The 21,155-nt window shown below is 42.6% G+C and overlaps 2 protein-coding genes across 2 annotated transcripts in view; both read right to left on the minus strand.

Moving 5' to 3' along the window:
• Window positions 1-21,155, minus strand: part of LOC114656856 (40S ribosomal protein S25) — a 1,002,297-nt gene that overhangs the window by 557,910 nt on the left and 423,232 nt on the right. The window lies entirely within an intron of this gene.
• On the minus strand, window positions 16,949-20,412 carry rnf26 (ring finger protein 26). Its single transcript, XM_051931930.1, has one exon. The coding sequence runs from the start codon at window positions 20,029-20,031 to the stop codon at window positions 18,694-18,696; it is 1,338 nt and encodes a 445-aa protein (XP_051787890.1). The 5' UTR covers window positions 20,032-20,412; the 3' UTR covers window positions 16,949-18,693.

The following is a 21,155-nucleotide window of genomic DNA, read 5'->3' on the forward strand; positions in this document are numbered from 1 at the left end:
ATTTCCTGTGCGTGCATGAGTAGCGAAGAGCTCCATGGATGTTTTACATATTGCTGCTGAACCAGACTCCTGACTTGTCAGACTTGGAATTTGATGCAAGTGATCTGGAGATGGAGATCAAAAATGAAAGTGAGGTACTAGCATTGGCTGATCAGTCCCCAGCTGAACACGTTCATGTAGCTGATACTCCTACAGCAGCATTCACCTGGGATGACCACAATTTATGATGACAAGAGGAACAAACCATATTGGGTCACAATGTCCACTTGCGAAGACAGCCTGGTAGCTGGCCATCGAGGCTCCCCTGTGCAGCCACTGCTGCCAGAAATGCCGAACTTGCGTCAACAGCAGCAAAGTTTTATGTTGATTTATGTATGAAACCATTGCTTTGTGTGGTTTTCAGAAAACTGAGTTTTTTGGAATAAATATTCAGCCCTCAAAGAGTTAAAGAGTGATAACAATGCAGGTATAACAGACAATAACTTTGTATAATGTTAATGTTTACCCCCACCAGGTGGAAATGAAGAGTCGCATAGTGTGGGGGATGAACGATATCCTTAGTCTGTCAGTGGAGCAGGATGGTGACAGCAGTCTATCGCTGAAGCTGCTCCTCTGTCTAGAGATGACACTGTTTAGTGGATGCAGTGGATTCTCCATGATTGACAGGAGTCTGCTCAGTGCCCGTCACTCCACCACTGATGTCAAACTGTCCAGCTCCATGCCAACAATAGAGCCTGCCTTCCTCACCAGTTTGTCCAGGCTTGAGGCGTCCTTCTTCTTAATGCTGCTTCCCCAGCACACCACCACATAGAAGAGGGCACTCGCCACAACCGTCTGATAGAACATCTGCAGCATCTTATTGCAGATGTTGAAGGATGCCAGCCTTCTAAGGAAGTATAGTCAGCTCTGTCCTCTCTTGCACAGAACATCAGTATTGGCAGTCCAGTCCAGTTTATCATCCAGCTGCACTCCCAGGTATTTATAGGTCTGCACCCTCTGCACACAGTCACCTCTGATGATCACGGGGTCTATGAGGGGTCTGGGCGTCCTAAAATCCACCACCAGCTCATTGGTTTTGCTGGTGTTCAGGTGTAGGTGGTTTGAGTCGCACCATTTAACAAAGTCCTTGATTAAGTTCCTATACTCCTCCTCCTGCCCACTCCTGATGCAGCCCACGATAGCAGTGTCGTCAGCGAACTTTTGCACGTGGCAGGACTCCGAGTTGTATTGGAAGTCCGATGTATATAGGCTGAACAGGACCGGAGAAAGTACAGTCCCCTGTGGCGCTCCTGTGTTGCTGACCACAATGTCAGACCTGCAGTTCCTGAGACGCACATACTGAGGTCTGTACTGATTAGCTCTATTATCCTAGTTGAAGGAGAGTGGGATAGCTGATTGCCAGCAAGCTTGGTGTGTGGACACAAGTCAGAATCTCTCCATTCCCTAAACAGCAGCAGCCGTGAACAAACCACAACTGACATGTCTACCTCTAACGTACATAATAGATTGAGCCCCACTTCTGTGCCCAGTAGATTGAGGGCGGTGATTAAGCAATGAAGTGTCTAGCTTACATGCCCAAACACTACAAGCTGAACTACACCACACTAACCCAACTGTCCCCTTCCACACAAATCCCATCGCTATCAACTTACTGTCATTTTCAGTTATACTGCAGTCCAAGCTGTAGGCTCCTGATGAGAGGCTACGAGAGTACAGCACCCGAGGATTTCCTTAACAAGTATGAGGCAAGAAAGTGTTCAAGATGGCAACTTGTAATCTAATTTTAGTGTCTGAATGGCTAAATTGAACATAAAAGTTTATCTATTTTGAAGTCTATATATACTGCTTAAAAAAATGAAAGGAACACCTTGTAATGAGAGTATAGCATCAAGTCAGTGACACTTCTGAGCTATTGTTCTGGTCAGTTAAGTAGCAGAGGGGCTTGTTAATCAGTTTCAGCTGCTTTGGTGTTCATGGAATTAACAAGAGGGACACTAGAGGGGCAACGAGAAGACCCCCAAAACAGAAATGGTTTAACAGGTGGAGGGAGGCCACTGACATTTTTCCCTCCTCATCTGTTTTTTCACTCGTTTTCCATTTGGCTATGGTCAGTGTCACTACTGGTAGCATGAGGCAATATCTGGACCCTACAGAGATGGCACAGGTAGTCCAACTTCTCCAGGATGGCACATCAATACGTGGCATTCCCAGAAGGTTTGCTGTGTCTCCCAGCACAGTCTCAAGGGCATGGAGGAGATTCCAGTAGACAGGCAGTTACTCTAGGAGAGCTGGACAGGGCCAAAGAAGGTCCTTAACTCACCAGCATGACCCATTGGTATCTGCTCCTTTGGGCAACGAGGAACAGGATGAGCACTGCCAGAGCCTACAAAATAACCTCCAGCAGGCAGGCCACTGGTGTGAATGTCTATAACTGAACTTTCAGAAACAGACTTCATGAGGGTGGCCTGAGGGTCTGACATCTTCTAGTGGGCCCTGTGCTCACTGCCCGGCATCGTGGAGCTCGATTGGCATTTGCCATAGAATACCAGAATTGGCAGGTCCACCACTGGTGCCCTGCGCTTTTCACCGATGAGAGCAGATTCACCCCGAGCACACGTGACAGACGTGAAAGGGTCTGGAGAAGCCATGGAGAATGTTATGTTGCCTGTAACATCATTCAGCATGACCGGTTTGGTGGTGGGTCAGTGATGTTCTGGCGAGGCATATCCATGGAGGGACACACAGACCTCTACAGGCTAGACAATGGCACCTTGACTACCATTAGGTATCAGCACAAAATTCTTGGACCCATTGTCAGACCGTATGCTGGTGCAGTGGCTCCTCGGTTGCTCCTGGTGCACGACAATGCCCGACCTCATGTGGTGAGAGTATGCAGGCAGTTCCTGGAGGATGAAGGAATTGATACCATTGACTGCTCCCCCCCACACTCACTCGCCTGACCTCAATCCAATAGAACACCTCTGGGTGGGACATTATGTTTTGGTCCATCCGACGCCTCAGACTGTCCAGGAGCTCAGTGATGCCCTGGTCCAGATCTGGGAGGAGATCCCCCAGGACACCATCCATCGTCACATTAGGACGTTGTCAGGCATGCATACAAGCACATGGGGAGCATACAAACTACTGAGTACGATTTGGAGTTGCTGCAATGACATTTCGGCCAAATGGACTCGCCTGCCTGCCGCATCGTTTTTTCCCTTTGATTTTCGGGGTGTCTTTGAATTCCGCCCTCTGTAGGTTGATGATTTTCATTTCCATCCTTTCAATCCTAACACATCACCAGATCAGTCCATATCACTAGAGATATCCAGCAGGAATTTGTTTCCCATTGAGATCTGATGTGTTTTCAAAGTGTTCCTTTAATTTTTTGAGCAGTTTATTTTGGTTATCCTGTAATTAGTGATCTTCATAGCTGGCACAACACGCACAGTCTGCCACACAACTGACCACCGCAGAGCTCGGCCTCTCATCTGTCTGTCTCCACAAACCCCCCATAACCATCAGCACCACTACCCCACATTTGTGATTCATCGTGAAAGACAATACATACTTTTTAATGAAAAGAAAAAAAGTCTGAATTAACGTAAGCTGCCCTAATTCAGGCTGTTCATAAGAAAGGCAACTATTTACTTCATGAGGTACAAGTACCTAACAAATAATTGTATGAAATATTTGAAACATTTAAACATTTAAATTGAAGCAAACATAATTAAGTGTAAATATTCTCAATTGCCATAGAAGTTTGTCATTTTTCCACCACCTGATTGAGGTCCACTGAAGATCCCCAGTAAAGGATCGAAAATAAAATCACATTTTTGAATCAGAAGCTGTAAAATGGTCTAAAACAACACCCCCACACGCTTCTGTTTGAAATTTATTATTTGTAACCTTCTGGCTCTTAGATGGCTAGGACCACCGGTAAAGAATCAAATAACAAAAATGATAATATTCATAATTAGCCAACTTAAAATCACATAAATCGACACGCCACACGCTGGTATTTCCGATTCCCATTTTTTTTGAAGTTCTAAGAAAAGGAGTAACTTTGACCCCTCGTTTCCCAACCCCTGGGGTCAGGTGAGGTGGCAGGCACAACTTCAAGTCCTTTTGATCTTTTTTGCTACAGACACCAATTTCTTAATATGGTCCACAAATGGCCTAAATAAGAAAGTGTTTTTGAGTCTAGAGCACGGGTGTCAAACTCTGGGCCTGGTGGGCCGCAGTGGCTGCAGGTGTTCATTGTAACCCTTTTCCTAATCAGTGACCAGTTTTCACTGCTAATTAACTCCTTTTCCCTTCAGTTTAATAGTCCTGTGCTCTGAATTTATTCTTTTCATCATTAAACAGAAATGAGACATGGAATGAGCTGACAGGTGACCAGCTAAACTGGGGCTTCAAATTCCAACCAATTCCTTAATGGGAAGCTAATTCTTACTGCTAATTAAGTCCATTATTTAATTCCACAGGTTGCTGTTGCTCTCATTTTGCTACAGCAGACATTTCCAAAACTGTTGATTTTGTTTTTTCTAAGAACACCGTCAGGATGTTTTGGTGACCTGAGAGATCAACCTTACCGAGACCTTCACCTTTCTTTATTTTCAGATATTGTGTGATGGACACCAGTTGTTTTGGCTCATTTTGTGTCTCATTATTGTTAGGCTGTAAATTAAGGAAAAAAGAAACAATTAAAAAGCCTGAGTCAAGTTAATAAAAACTAAGGCAAAAGAAACGAATTAACAACAAAAACTGGTCACTAATTAAGAAGATGGTTAGAATGAAAACCTGCAGCAACTGCGGCCCACCAGGACTGGAGAACAACACCCCTGGTCTAGAAGGTCAAAAATGGGAGAGGGGCAAAATCTCAACTTTTTGCATAACTAATGTGAGGGATGGCACGTTTCCTTACCTGGCCAGGATGCCCTTGGGCTGTACAGAGCATTATCTCCCCTGGAGCGCTAAATGGCAGTCTCCAGACCCAACCACCTTGGATTCTGGTAGGGCATCATGGAACATGGCGTTCTTCGACTCAGCCCTGTTGGGTTCCTCGGGTGTTGCCCTACTACATGGGGCTTCCGCCTACCTCAGAAGTGCTGGCTGATCATGGAACACCAGTAGACAACCCAGGGATTAGATAAAAGATACAATTAGATAAAATGGAGAAAGAATGGAGGAGACAGTGACCAGTGAAACAGAAAGAAGGAACAAAAGAGTTTTGCTGTATTGTGCTTGTGGATACTTGTACTTTTAGCTGTGGTGGGTAACGCTTGGGAAAGAGTTTCCCACAATAAAAGACTCTTTGCCTTTTATACCGGAGTTTGAGCCTGCTTGTGTTGGGTGTTAGGGGAGCTGAGTGCCCCCTGGTGTCCACACTAGACATCAAAACACATACAATGGCAGATCATTGGTGGGTTTTTTCATACCACTGAGTCAGGAGGCAATGGACAAAAAAAAAACCAAAAACCTGACGTCATTTCAAAACATTCCTAATTCTTCCATCCATCCATTATCAGACCCGCTATATCCTAACACAGGGTCACAGGAGCCAATCTCAGGGCGCAAGGGAGGAAACAAACCTTGGGCAGGGTGCCAGCCCACTGCAGGGCACACACACACCAACACACCAAGCACACACTAGGGACAATTTAGAATCGCCAATCCACCTAACCTGTATGTCTTTGGACTGTGAGAGGAAACCCACGCAGACACGGGGAGAACATGCAAACTCCTTACAGGGAGGACCCGGGAAGTGAACCCAGGTCTCCTAACTGCGAGGCAGCAGCGCTACCACTGCGCCACCATGACGGCCCTTCCTAATTCTTATGCGGTCATAAAACACTGTATGCATTTCATTGAGTCAGAAGGAGATCTGTGTGCCATATTAACAAGTCACAGCAGATGGAGTTGGAGTCAGATAACAGTCTGAAAGAGCTGGTACTGCCAGGCCTAAACTGCAGGTGAGGCCATTTATCTGGTTGCTGAAGCTGGGATGCAATTGGAACATGTAAAAGGACAATGACCCTAAGCATACCCAGCAAATCAACATGTGAATGGCTAAAAAAGAAATTAAAAAATCAAAGTGCTGGAATGGCCAGGTCAAAGTCCAGACCTCACTCCCACTGAGAATCTGTGCTGGGGTCTTAAGAGAGCTGTGCATAAATGGATGCCCTCAAATGTCAATGAACTGAAGCGATTATGTAAAGAACAAAATTTCACAAAATGACACGAGACACTGATAAACTCCTACAGAATACGTTTAGTTCAAGGACCACTCTCAGCACCGACCAAGTGTGTCTACTCTTGGAACGATATCTTCAATCTACATATTTCATATACAAGGGCCAGTACTACAGGCAGAAACATGGGTGCGCCATGGGTTCCCCAGTTTCACCTATTGTGGCCAATCTGTATATGGAAGAAGTAGAAAAGAGGGCATCCTGGAACACCACCGAGTCATTGGTTCAGGTACGTGGACGACACCTGGGTGAAAATCAAATCTCAGGAGGTACCACAATTCATTGACCACATCAACTCAGTGGACAAACACATCCAGTTTACCAGGGAGGATATGAAACGCGATAGGCTTGCTTTCTTAGACTGTGAAATTTCCATCAGCAATGGGGGACATTTGAAAGTTGATGTGTACCGTAAACCAACGCATACGGATCAGTATTTAAGGTTTGACTCTCACCATCCACTAGAGCACAAAATAGGTGTCATCTGAACTCTACAACACAGAGCAAACACCATACCCACAGACACAGCAGCCAGAGAAGCAGAAGAACATCACATCAAAAAGGCCCTGTGAAAATGTGGTTATCCCAGCTGGACTTTTGTCAAAGCAGGGAACACATCTAAAGAATACTCTAAGCAATCCAGGAGAGAGGAAGGACAACCGCTGCCTAAGCGAAAACCTTTGGTGATCCCTTATGTGCCGGGAGTATCGGAACAGCTGAGATGGATTTTTTCAAAACACCAGGTCTCAGTGGCTTTCAAACCCCAAAACACGCTATGGCAAAAATTGGTCCACCCCAAGGACCGGGTGTCCCGGCCCAGACAGAGTATTATAGTTTATGCAGTTAAGTGCCAAGAGGATTGCCGTGAATTACACATCAGGGAAACCAAACAACCACTGGCGAAGTGGATAGCACAACACAGAAGAGCTATCACGTTAGGCCAGGACTCCGCAGTCTATGTACACCTACAGGACAGTGGTCACTCTTTCAGTGATGAAGATGTGCACATCCTGGACAGGGAGGAATGCTGGTTTGAGCAAGGAGTCAAGGAGGCCATTTACGTGATAAAGGAACGACCATCTCTGAACCGAGGAGGGGACCTAAGGGTACGTCTTTCACCATCTTACAATGCTGTGATTGTAGCCATTCCCCAACTCTCTGTGAATGGTATGCATGGCAATTGATCAATGGACAATTTGCATATCATTGATCACACGGCCCATTGTTAGTCAATGCTGCTAATTTTGGTCCTTATGCAAAGGTACTGTTTATAAGGTTGGAGAAACCTGCAGTCAACTGAGACTGAGGAAGTCACTTGGATGAGTGATGTAACGTATCTCCCTGGAAAAGAACTACGTCCAGATGAACTGAATCAACTTTCTAGAACGTTTAGTTCAAGTTTTTGCTTCCACAGTATAGGTGGTTGTATATGTTAATAACTTTGTCCCCCCGCACAAGTTTCTGAAAGTTTTCTCTCTTTTTGGAAAAAACAACAATAACATATTGAAGTCTGTTTTATTTGTATAGATGTTAGCGATAACCACACAATTGAGATTTATAAAAGCACATTTAAAACAACAGAGGTTGCGCCAAAGTGATGTACAAAGAAGCATTCAAATAAACACAATACAAACAATCATGCAAAAGCAGATTAATAAAACAGCCAATTATAACATCCACCACAATCCCATTATACACAGTGAAAGGCAGAAGAAAACAAGTAGGCCTTAAGATAATTTTAAAAACTTTGATAGATGACCTGGGGGTATTTTTCGTACGTGGATTACTTGTTTAGCCGGATGTAATTGTTGACGATTTGGCCTGATCCTGGATCTGTCGGTTTTTCGAAACTCTTGCTTGAAACTCTAGCAGCACATCCTAATCCTCAGACCGCTCGGAGCAGGATTAGCTCACACACTTAATCAGTGTCCGTGCATGGAAGTCATCCAGTCATGGCTTCACCGTCCATGAATGAGAGACCAATTGATATTGGTGCGCAAATTATAAGAAAAGAATTTCATATAGAAAGGGTTTTGCGCGATCAGCAAGATCCTTTATTGCTCCCGGAGGAAATTCTTTTCGAAAGATACAGCTTTAGCCGAGGGGGAATATTGTACCTCAAAGATTTATTAGCACCTTATATTCGAAGTCAAACTCGGCGAAGTCGGGCTCTCACAACCACACAGACAGTAGGCATTGCTTTGAGGTTTTTGGCAACCAGCACTTTTTTTATATACTGTAGGCGATGCGGAAAATCTAACTAAAAGTGCAGTTTGCCAGGCAATTCGTAAAGTCTGTTTGGCTCTGAAATATTTCCTTCGGGTTTTCATAGTGTTTCCTGGACACCTGCGTGTGCAGACAATAAAGGAGGCGTTTCATGGCATTGCAGGTAGGTAATACACAGGCAAAAACACCCACAGTTCCATAAAGAATCTCACAATCAGCCTAACATTCTCATTACCCAGGATTTCCAAATGTGATTGGGGCACTGGATTGTACACAGATCCAAATAATCAGACACAGTGTCTTCATCAAATATTTGACCTTTGTCAATATCTCGTTGGTCAGACACAAGTTCTAGGGATATGACATTCCCTGCAACTGACCCCCAAAAAAAAAGAGGGCTATATGGAACATACCTATGGCACACATCGAGGACAAATATATGCAATGACCATCCTTTACCTGAAAATAAGTGACCACTGCATCCTGCCACTGGTTCTGAGGAGGAGCTTTGCCCTGGAATGCCCTCAGAAACAGGGCGATGGGCATTTTGCTGGTGAGCCAACTCTTCTGCAGGGGTTAGGTCAGGATCACGTGGACCTCCACCTTTTTTTTGCTTCTCTGCCTTCTTCTTATTCGCTTTAAAATTAATGTTTTTTATATTATATATGATTATGTCAACAATTCTTTAGTTATATACCAATATTTTACCAGTTTGAAGTATATTCTTGTACTTCACTTTAACCTGTTCCCATGTTCTCCTTGTGCTCACGTGTGATCTGGAATTATGACATATTAAATAATAATTAATCTGACACATAGGAAATGAAATGCTGCATTCAGTAAGTACAATGCACACTACTTAGCTTTTAATTTGTCGGCCACTTTTTGCCAGCCGTCTTTTCTGGTCTGGGCTGCTATTGCAGTGTTACCCATTGTGCATATTAAATCTTGAAATTCTTCATATTCTTCGAGTAAAAGGTCCAGCACCGCTTGTGTGAAAAAATGCTCCCGTTCTTTCGTCATTTTGTTGCAGCCTATCAAAGACTTGCTGATCATGTTTTCTAGACTCAATATATATGGGCTTTTCAGTCAGTGTGGGCGCGCGCATTCATCTCGTATGATTAGATCCAGCTCGACTAATCTACTACACGGCTGCGTTTGAACAACCGTCTTATCCCGGATGAGTTTCACCGGCATTAACTCATCCAAGATGAGGCATCTGATCTCGGATGATTTAAGCGACGTATGGAAAATACCCGGCAAGTCATTCCAAAGCCTAGGAAGAATAACTAAGAAAGCTCTGTCTCCCCTCAACTTCAGCTGAGATCTTGGAACTACAAGGAGAAGTTGTCCAGATGACCTCAGTGCTCTTGGCGCCACATTGGGGTGAAGGAGGTCACTGATGGATTTTGGAGCCAGCGAGACCATGCAAGGCTTTAAAAACTAACAACAAGATTTTAAAATCAATGTGACACCCCAGCAGTAGCCAGTGGAGAGGGGAGCTAAAATGTGGGAGATGTGATCCTTTTTTCTCGACCCAATCAAACATCGTTCTGAACCAGCTGAAGGCATGACAGAGCAGATTTTGGCAGACCCACATATGAGGAATTACAGTAATCTAGGCGAGATGTAATAAACATTTTCCAAGTCCTTCTGTGATAGAAAGGATTTTAGTTTAGAAATTTGCCTCAGTTGGTAAAAACTGGAATTCATTACAATGGAGATTTGTTTTTCAAAACTTAGTGATGGCTCAAAGATGATACCTCGGTTTGTGACATCATTTTGAATCACTGCTGACAAAGGTCTCAACTGCAGATGTGGTTGGACCAAAAATAATGACTTGTGTTTTTATTTTCGTTTAATTGCAAGAAATTTTGTGCCATCCAATATTTAATATCCTCAAATCACAGAAGAAGTGATGTCAGAACTAACTTTGGGGTACAGCTGTGTATCATCAGTATCACAATGATACGCGACATCACGTTTGTAAAAGATGGCCCTCAAATCACAGAACTGAAGGAGGGTGCACTTTCTTTTTCCCATGATTGTACATTCTTAAATTCATTTAATCCAATTCATGTGTTATGCAACGGTAAAGAGCCCAATTCAACAACACTGAGCACAATTGTACAGGCAGCAAGATGGCCGAGATCTCCAAGACTCTGAACAAATCCAAATGACATTATGTGATATCATTGACTGTTGAATTCTGCTCTGTACTTGTCATATTTTTATTTTACTGTTATATTGTATTGAGGATTATTTGTGTCCTGAACTGTGTATTGTATTGACCCCCGCCCTTCTCTTTGACACCCACTGCATGCCCAACCTACCTGGAAAGGGGTCTCTCTTTGAACTGCCTTTCCCAAGGTTTCTTCCATTTTTTTGGGAGTGTTTCCTTGTCTTTTTAGAGAGTCAAAGCTGGGGGGCTGTCAAGAGGCAGGGCCTGTTAAAGCCCATTGTGGCACTTCTTGTGTGATTTAGGGCTATACAAAAATAAATTGTATTGTATTGTATTGTATTGTAATTAGGGAAATAACTCCGGAAAGGATACCAGTCAGTTGCAGGACACACACACTAATACCAACTAACACTGAGGTCAATTTACAGTCACCAGTTAACCTAACAAGAGCATCCTTAGAGAAAGTGCCGGAAAAGAGGGGTACCCAGAGGAAAGCCCATTAAGACTAGTTTAGAACATACAGCGGGTTGGACAATGGATGGATGGATGTAGTAATGTCAAGCAGACAACCACCAGGTGGCGGCTCAAACCCAGGGCTCTGGATCTGTGACACACCAACAGTAACTACAGTGACAATTGTGTGACACACGTTTGTAAAAAATTTCTATAAGGCCAACTGCTGTTGCACCCTGACTGGGATAAGGAAGAATTTGAAATGGACGAATAAACATCATGCTATTTAAGGCTTTAAAGAATTTGCTTAATGCTCTGAGTTTTCTTTTCATTTTAATAATTCATATTATTGTTAATAATTGGCTTCCTTAATTGCTTCTAAAGCATTTCCTTTACAAATGACAATATACTCTAAACATTAGCTGTTAAGTGATTTCTATTCTCAACCATGAACAAGCCGCCCGCTTTATTAACTGAAATTTTAAAGACGTAAGTAAATTGAATTTTTACAACTAAGCAAATTTTACCCATTAGTAAAACACACAGCTTTGTTAAATTCCTTAGAAAAGTCAAATAAACACTGATAAAACGTTTATGCCATAAAGAATGAAACAAGGAAATACAGTAATATGTTACACTAAACCAGGATTTCAATTAAAGTCAGCAGATGGTCCAATGACTAACGAACTGGTAAGAACAAAAACCAGCAGCTAAGGACAAAAAAATTAGCCGATCCAAATTAAAAAAAGAGTCAAACAAAAGGCAGGAGCTGATTTTACAACTATTATTTTAAAAACCAGGGGGCATCACCCCCTGCTTGCTTCGCTCGCCAACCCCCCGGCCTGCACTCTGCTGCATGTGTATGTGGATTTCACTTTCAACCAATAACAAATCTTTTAATTCTCGTGGATACGCCTCTTCATTGGAAAGAAACACTACTTCTCCCTGATGGCAACACGAATTAAACGATCTACAAGTCTCTGACTTAAAAGTTTAAAGCTGAACAATATCTACATACTTCAGTCATATCACTTACAGTATGTCCATATATTCAATGTCTTTTCGCTGTTCTGTTATTTCACTGAGTAATAATGTCTGTTTGTTAGAGATAGATAGATAGATAGATAGATAGATAGATAGATAGATAGATAGATAGATACTTTATTAATCCCAAGGGGAAATTCACATACTCCAGCAGCAGCATACTGATACAAAAAACAATATTAAAGATTGATAGTAATGCAGGTAAAAACAGACAATAACTTTGTATAATGTTAACATTTACCCCCCTTGGGTGGAATTAAAGAGTTGCATAGTTTGGGGGAGGAACAATCTCCTCAGTCTGTCAGTGGAGCAGGACGGTGACAGCAGTCTGTCGCTGAAGCTGCTCTTCTGTCTGGAGATGATCCTGTTTAGTGGATGCAGTGGATTTTCCATGATTGACAGGAGTCTGCTCAGCGCCCTTCGCTCGGCCACAGATGTCAAACTGTCCAGCTCCATGCTAACAATAGAACCTGCCTTCCTCACCAGTTTGTCCAGGCGTGAGGCGTCTTTCTTCCTAATGCTGCCTCCCCAGCACACCACCGCGTAGAAGAGGGCGCTCGCCACAATCGTCTGATAGAACATCTGCAGCATCTTATTGCAGATGTTGAAGGACGCCAGCCTTCTAAGGAAGTACAACCGGCTCTGTCCTTTCTTACACAGAGCATCAGTATTGGTAGTCCAGTCTAATTTATCATCCAGCTGCACTCCCAGGTATTTATAGGTCTCCACCATCTGCACACAGTCACCTCTGATGATCACGGGGTCCATGAGGGGTCTGGGCCTCCTAAAATCCACCACCAGCTCCTTGGTTTTGCTGGTGTTCAGGTGTAGGTGGTTTGAGTCGCACCATTTAACAAAGTCAGTGATTAGGTCCCTATACTCCTCCTCCTGTTTTGCACTAATGCGATCTTTACTATAACTTTTTTGAGACTTTCAAATTTTAGTACTTTCATACTCTCTAACCTGCTCTGCATGTGTATCGTGCCAACATTTTTGAACCTCTTTACAACGTTCTACTTTGTCTTCTACTCTTTTGTCTTTTATTTCCAGCCCCGCTTGGAACTGAGAGCGCAGGAACCGTGTCTGACAATAGCATTCACACGAATGAGAGGTGAGCGGACGTGGGCGCAGTTGTAAATGTTTGAGAGGAGGGCAGGACTTGGCAAAATCTCTTAGCAAAAAGTCTCGTCTCACCGGACCTGAAATTATCTCCAAGAAAATCTCGTCCCAGGATTTCCTTTTATAATAGAGAGGAAAATAAAAAAAACACACAGCACAGCATTATGCATCAACAAAGGTTGGGGTGCACAGTGGTCTGCATGACGTTACAGAGACCTGGCTTCGAATCTCAGCTAAGTGAAAGACAGTTCTCCTTGCTTCTTGTGTGTTTTCCTCCCTCATCCAAAAACGAGGAAGTGGGCTTACAGATGGAATGACCTCCCATTCAGGACTGAGTCTTGCCTTTCAACTGATGTTGCTCAGACAACCTCTGGTTTTGTGGACCCTAAATAAAACCCTGAAGTGAATTAGATAACAGCAGAACAGATGGATACATTTTTAGCCAGTAACATAAAGAACCCAAAGAAGGAAATCTGTGCTAAATACTGTTGGACGTACAAATGACTACTTTTGACAGTGATCAATCTTCTGAAGGAGCTGGCATCCTTAATGGGTGGAGATACAAGCAAAATCAGTAAGAGTGACTGATGAGCGACAAGACAGTGGTAGACATTAGCTGAAGTTAGACATGGGGCGCGTGATATACAAGGAAGAAACAAATGGCCACACTGTCAGTCCATGGCCAAACTGAAAGGAGGCAAGAAATCATGAAGAGCTTCTGGCAGATGAGCAGTGGATAAACAAGAAAGAGACACTGAGCAGTGAGAAGAGATGGCCAGGAATGCTATATATTTACATGAAAATTGATACCTTTCTGAAGCACACTATATTATAAAAGTGTTCGTGGGAGGGAACTCCTATTATAACAGAAGCAGTGCCTGCAGTCTCCTTTCTTTTTCTATTTGGTTAAGTGTATTATATAATATAAGTTAATTAATAAATTTTATACTGTATATAAAAATAAAATCTTGATACTAGTAAACTGACAGTAACACATCCTTTATCAGTTTGTAACATGCAGGTCCACTGATCGTCATCTTTGCCAACGGCTACAATTCACTGAAATGGTTTAATTATTTAAGTGCCAGGAGCTGCAGGTTACAGAAACACAATTTTCTTCTCTTATCACCTAGTTATTTGGCTCCTGTGCTGAAGATGTAAAATTTACGACTCTATTCGCAGGCTCCTGCTACACTGCCAGACACTGCATGGGCTACAGATTCTCCCTCCCTTACTCCTGTCACAAGGCCACAGTGACTTGATGTATTCTTCTCCCTGAGTGCAGAAAAACTGACTAGACAATAAAGTGCTGAAACACTTTGGTCTGAATGTTCAAGGAAAATGTAAAAAGACAGAAAAAAGATGAGAATGTCAATTGATCACTCTCAAACTTACGGCAGACTTACCTACAGGGACACAGGACATCTGCTACTGTCTGTCCAGTTTGAAGTACACTTGACATTCGGATTAAAAGGCACACCCGTCTCACAAAAACAGACAGTGCTTAAATTACAACTTCATCCCCCCCCCCATTCTGAAATACATGCAAATCACAATCACACACACACATACACACATATATATATACAGTCATATGAAAATGTTTGGGAACCCCTCTTAATTCTTTGGATTTTTGTTCATCATTGGCTGAGCTTTCAAAGTAGCAACTTCCTTTTAATATATGACATGCCTTATGGGAACAGTAGTATTTCAGCAGTGACATTAAATTTATTGGATTAAAAGAAAATATGCAATATGTATCATAACAAAATTAGACAGGTGCATAAATTTGGGCACCCCAACAGAGATATGACATCAATACTTAGTTGAGCCTCTTTTATATAACAGCCTCTAGACGCCTCCTATAGCCTTTGATGAGTGTCTGGATTCTGGATGGAGGTATTTCTGACCATTCTTCATACAAAATCTCTCCAGTTCAGTTCAATTTGATGGCTGCCGAGCATGGACAGCCTGCTTCAAATCATCAATTAGATTTTTGATGATATTCAAGTCAGGGGACTGTGACGGACATTCCAGAACATTGTACTTCTCCCTCTGCATGAATGCCTGTGTAGATTTCAAACTGCGTTTTGGGTCATTGTCTTGCTGGAATATCCAATCCCTGCGTCACTTCGACTTTGTGACTGATACTTGAACATTATCCTGAAGAATTTGTTGATATTGGGTTGAATTCATCCGACCCTCGACTTTAACAAGGGCCCCAGTCCCTGAAATAGCCACACAGCATGATGTAACCTCCACCAAATTTGACAGTAGGTAGCAGGTGTTTTTCTTGGAATGCGGTGTTCTTCTTCCACCATGCAAAGCGCTTTTTGTTCTGACTAAATAACTCCATTTTTGTCTCATCAGTCCAAAACACTTTGTTCCAAAATGAATCTGGCTTGTCTAAATGAACATTGGCATACAACAAGCGACTCTGTTTGTGGTGTGAGTGCAGAAAGGGCTTCTTTCTCATCACCCTGCCATACAGATGTTCTTTGTGCAAATTGCGCTGAATTGTAGAACGATATACAGATACACCATCTGCAGCAAGATGTTCTTGCAGGTCTTTGGAGGTGATCTGTGGGTTGTCTGTAACCATTCTCACAATCCTACTCATATGGCGCTCCTGTATTTTTCTTGGCCTGCCAGACCTGCTGGGTTTAACAGCAACTGTGCCTGTGGCCTTCCATTTCCTGATTCCATTCCTTACAGTTGAAACTGACAGTTTAAACCTCTGAGATGGCTTTTTGTAGCCTTCCCCTAAACCATGAGACTGAACAATCTTTGTTTTCAGATCTTTGGAGAGTTGCTTTGAGGATCCCATGCTGTCACTCTTCAGAGGAGAGTCAAAGGGAAGCACAACTTGTAATTGACCACCTTAAATCCCTTTATATCTCATGACTGGACACCCCTGTCTATGAAGTTCAAGGCTTAATGAGCTCATCCAACCAATTTGGTGGTGCAAGTAATCAGCATTGAGCAGTGACAGGCATTCAAATCAGCACAATGACAAGGGGACCCACATTTGTGCACAGCCAGTTTTTCACATTTGATTTAATTTCATACAACTAAATACTGCTTCACTAAAAATCTTTGTTCGGAAAACACCCCAATACTCAGATGTTCCTAGGAAATGAAAGACATACCACTGTTATCTTTTTTGTTGAGAGTCAATTATTATGCAGGCTGAGAGGGAGTCCCAAACTCTTTCATATCACTGTGTATACATATATATACATCAAGAGTGATAGAAAGAATACAGCAACTGTTGTCCTTGCAAAATATTTTATTTTTCAGGTGACTTCTAGAGAATTGGGATAGGTATTTCAGAGAACAAGCAGTAAACCTGCTCACGCCCATAAAGTAAAATTAAGGCTGGTTTCCAGTTTCCAAATGCCATAGAGTGCTCAAATGGAGGAATGTTAGAAACTGGATTCTGTGAACCACAATCCCCCAAATCCAATGCACTGAACTGCCATATTCCAAAAAGCCAGTTGATTTAGAAGCTTATATAAAACATTTTAGTCAGTTAATCTAATTTCCTGACAATATTTCCAAATGCTCAAACCCACTTCTTCACACTAAGCAACACACACATATGTTCATTTTTCTGAACATCCATAGTTCTATTAAAAAAAAAAGAGCTAGAAAAAGCCACAAATTAAAACAGGGTTATAGTGTTTAATGAAAGAAAGGGAACATCATCTGTGCTCACTGGTTTAACAGTCTTCCCAATGAGGTCACCAGTCACTTGCTATTAAAAATAAATCAGTGCAGGTAAAATACTGGATTATCTCTGACAAAGCTTTCAGGCAATATATTTTTTTTTGTTAAGAAATAAAGCACATTATCTAAACTCCAGAGGCAGTGATGATTATCCAGTCGCTTTGTTTATGCTGCAAGATTAGCCTAACTACAACTAAATGGTTTATCAAATACAACTCTGCAGCCACACACACTAGCAAGACCTACAACTTGGTGAAGCTTTGACAGCAAGGCCCGTCTTCAGCCAATGAGAAGTGTACATTAAATGTAAAGCTTCAGTTAGTGTTGGCAGCCCCTTTCCAGTGCACATGTGGATAAAAAACAAATTGAAGAGAGTTGTGACACTTTATTCTCTTTTATGTTCATCGAACATGGGGACAAGTAAAAATTCTTCAGTGTGATGAAGAAGACATCTGAGTAATCATTTGGTCCCAGAGGATCTGGTCCCTCAAAACCCTTATAAAGGGTTATAGTCCAGCACACCTATGGTGGAAAGGCTCAGGTTACTAAAAAAAACTAGTTTCAATCTAACATTGAGCCTGAGCGCAAATCAATACTCCATTAGGAAGACCATAAATGAAGGAATCGTTTTTTTTTTTGTTTTTGTGCTCTCGCAATATTCCAGCTTTACTTACAGGCATCACAGACTATCTACAAATCAATAAAAGGCCAGCAGAGTTACTAAAACAGTGACTCTCATGCCCGTTTCTACCAGTAAGGTGCTCAAAGAAACAGTTACTTCCAAATTAGACCAGCTATACTTCTGGGGCAAGAAAAGTTCATTCTGCTCCTAGAAGCTCCCAGGCTCTCCCGCCATAATAAACTGAGAAAGCGAAATAAAGCACCACTACTTTTTATTGCATGGATTCTGGCACAATTGTTTGTGACACCATTATGCCATTTGCTTTGCAGTTAATAAAAATGAGCCAGTTATGCATAAATATTGCCCACCTCCCAAAAGACATACTACTGTATAGCAACCGTCCTGCACAAGCAATGAATCTACACTCAAATATACCGCAATCACCGGTGTTACACATGCTGTGCAAACATTTGCCTACCCATCTTCCCCAAAACAGAAATGCATACTGTTCAAATGCAGCGAGCTATCTGGAAGACATGCAGATTGAAGGTTTGCAATAAAAGAACACTACGCACATAGGGCACACTTATTTAAAGAGATCAACCAGGCCTTGTCACCTGCTGCAGTCAGAAGCTAAAAGCTTCACTCATAAGGGAATAGGAGAAAACTTCAAAGTGTAAAGAGGAATCAATCAGCTAAAAAACCTAAAATTCCTGAGAAAAGTCCCTCTGTTTAAACCTGAACATGGGGAGGTTTGGTGTTCCTTTTGCCAAATAATTGCTGTGTATCAAGAAAGCAAACAGGCACACATTTAGAAGGTGCAAATGAGAATTTCAAGCATGGCCTCTGAGTAACAATGACATGCACTAGTCCTGCTGTAACCAGAGCAGGGGGCATGAAATATGTGCAAATGCTAGCAAGGTATTAAAGAAAAGAAAAAAAAGAAAAGAGGCTAAACTATAGTCACCATCCAATTCTAAAAAAAAAAAAAGGAAAAACACCTGAGATTTGTATTATTTACAAAGAACGTTTCTGACATTAAAAAAAAAAAAAAAAGGTAAATGTCACAGATATACATCCATGTTCTGTAAAATCATTTGGCGGCATAGAGGACAATTGTGCTGATAGACAGGCTGATTCAGTAGAATGTTGGTACAGGCTCGGCAAAGGCATAAATGCCTGCAGGGAAGAAGCAGGACTGTCTTGACACTGTCTTGACAAATAACACACTTTTTCCTCTCCTCGTGCTCCTTAAGGAGAGACAAAAGTGTGTCTGGTTCCGGTTCATTTGAAGCATGTTTCATTGAAGGCCTATTTGTGGTAGAGATTGCAGCTGAGGTCATGGGTCCTTCACGACCAAGCGGAGGATCAGCATTATTAATCCTATGTAAATTGATAATCTCCTGACCTTGCGGTGCATCATTCATTATCACTGGTATAACTGGATGTCTTTGTGGTCCAGCCAGTGCAATGCCAGCCTCATTTGCATTCTGCCTTCTGACCCTACCCTGGGCAGCTTGGCTTCCTGGCCAAGGTGCACGCTGCCAGACCTCTGACTCTAGGATAGTCTGTGCACGAGCCAGAGTTAACAAATACAGCCTCTGTGCCGTCGTCTGAAGTCGCAGTAACCAAGGAATGCTGCTTATATACTGCAGAGTGCGGTCTGCCCCCCGGCGCGGCAAGTCGGGGTTTAAGTAGAGTGTAGTGAAGACAACAATGGCTAGTGTGAGCACCAGCCCATACAAGTTAAGCACAAAGACACTGATGAAAATTTGGCTGAGGGAATGGAGAAAATTTAGGGCCAGCTGGCATGGGGTCCACAACAGAATAGCTATGCCCACAATACTGCTTGACAAGGAATGAAAAACAACAATGGCAGCCTGTAGAACTCTGAGCATTGGCTCTGCCACCGTCTCCCAAGTAGCAAGGGCCATTCCAAACACATTCTGCATTCCAATCAGCAACATGTTGACCATGGTGTTTACAAAGTAGACGATCAAGCTGACGGCAATACCACAGCCTTCACAAAACTGTCTGATGAAGGACTGACCAGACAGCAGCCCCCTGTGAAGCAGCTCTTTACTGCGGAACACGACGTAAGTGAACAGATTGCCAATCATCTTGAGGCTTTCGAGGAAACCACCGAACAGACGCAGCCAGGCTCCCAGCATGCCCAGCCAGGTCTGCACGGTGGCCAGCAAGGCTTCTCCTAATGCCAGCACATAGAGAAATGTAAGGTTCCAGCATTTTATCACTCCGGCGATAAGCAGCGATGGAAGGTTGTAAACAAAGTAGATCGCACTAAGCAGTGACGACACAATCCAGAAATTCAGGTCCAGCAAGAAGCGCAATACTTCAATGGTCCTGCTGACGATGCTGAAAATGCAGTAGACGAGGCCCATCGTTTCCAGCCGTCTACGCGTTCACGCATGGTCTGCGGGTCTCCTACCTTGAGGGACAGGCCTTCAGTTCACCATCTGCAGGATGCGATTTCCTTAGTTACACATTCGGGCCGCCGGGGCGACCTGCTGGCCACAGCTCTGGGGTGACAGCAACACACACTTCAAATCTAATCACTCGGCGCCCACGCCACAAACCCCGTCACTTCACACGGCATATTTAAGTGGACCGAACCGTTAACAGCTATCGGATTCAGCGGCAGCAGTACTACAAAGTCGTCGTTTGGGCTCTACAAGGAGGCGGAGGCAAAACTTTTTAAACTTCGTCGTCTCCTCCTCCGCCAACCGAATATTTGCGCGGCTTCCGGCAATGCGTGACGCTTACAGCCTTGACTAAGGGATCATCGAGCATCTCGTTCTAGACAAGCCAGGCAGCCGGCAGGAGTGACGAATCGATCCAAGATGTGTACTCTTCGGCACTGCCAAGATAGAAAGATAGATATGAAAGGTACTACCGTATATAATAGGCAGAGATATTTAGTTTTGAAAGGCACTGTATAATAGATAGTAGATAGATATGAAAGGCACTATATAATAGATAGATAAATAGATATGAAAGGCATTATATAATAGATAGATAGATAGACAGATATAAAAGGCACTATATAATAGATAGATAGATAGATATGAAAGGCAATATATAATAGATAGATAAATAGACAGATATGAAAGGCACTATATAATAAATAGTAGATAGATATGAAAGGCACCATATAATAGATGGATATATAGATTGTTGATTGATTGATGTTTATTTGTCCCATGGGGGAAATTTCAATTTTTACAGAAGTTGAATAGACAGACAAGTAAATATAACAAACAAATATACACCAGAACTACTAAGAAATACGAAAACGTTTGATTGGCTAAAGGTAAAAAGAGCAGTCACAGACAGAGTAAGGCATTATAAAGTTGAGAGAGCATGTCCTAATTAAGTCTGTACTTTTAATTAACTTGTTAATTCGGCAGGCCTTTCTTAAAGTGCTGTTATCAGCCCAGTACATGACAGCACTGAAAATCACACTGGCCATCATGGAATGTCTTCGGATTTCTCACTTTCTAAGTGA

Source organism: Erpetoichthys calabaricus, chromosome 9 (genome assembly GCF_900747795.2).
Source record: "Erpetoichthys calabaricus chromosome 9, fErpCal1.3, whole genome shotgun sequence".
NCBI classification, from domain to species: Eukaryota; Metazoa; Chordata; class Cladistia; order Polypteriformes; family Polypteridae; genus Erpetoichthys; species Erpetoichthys calabaricus.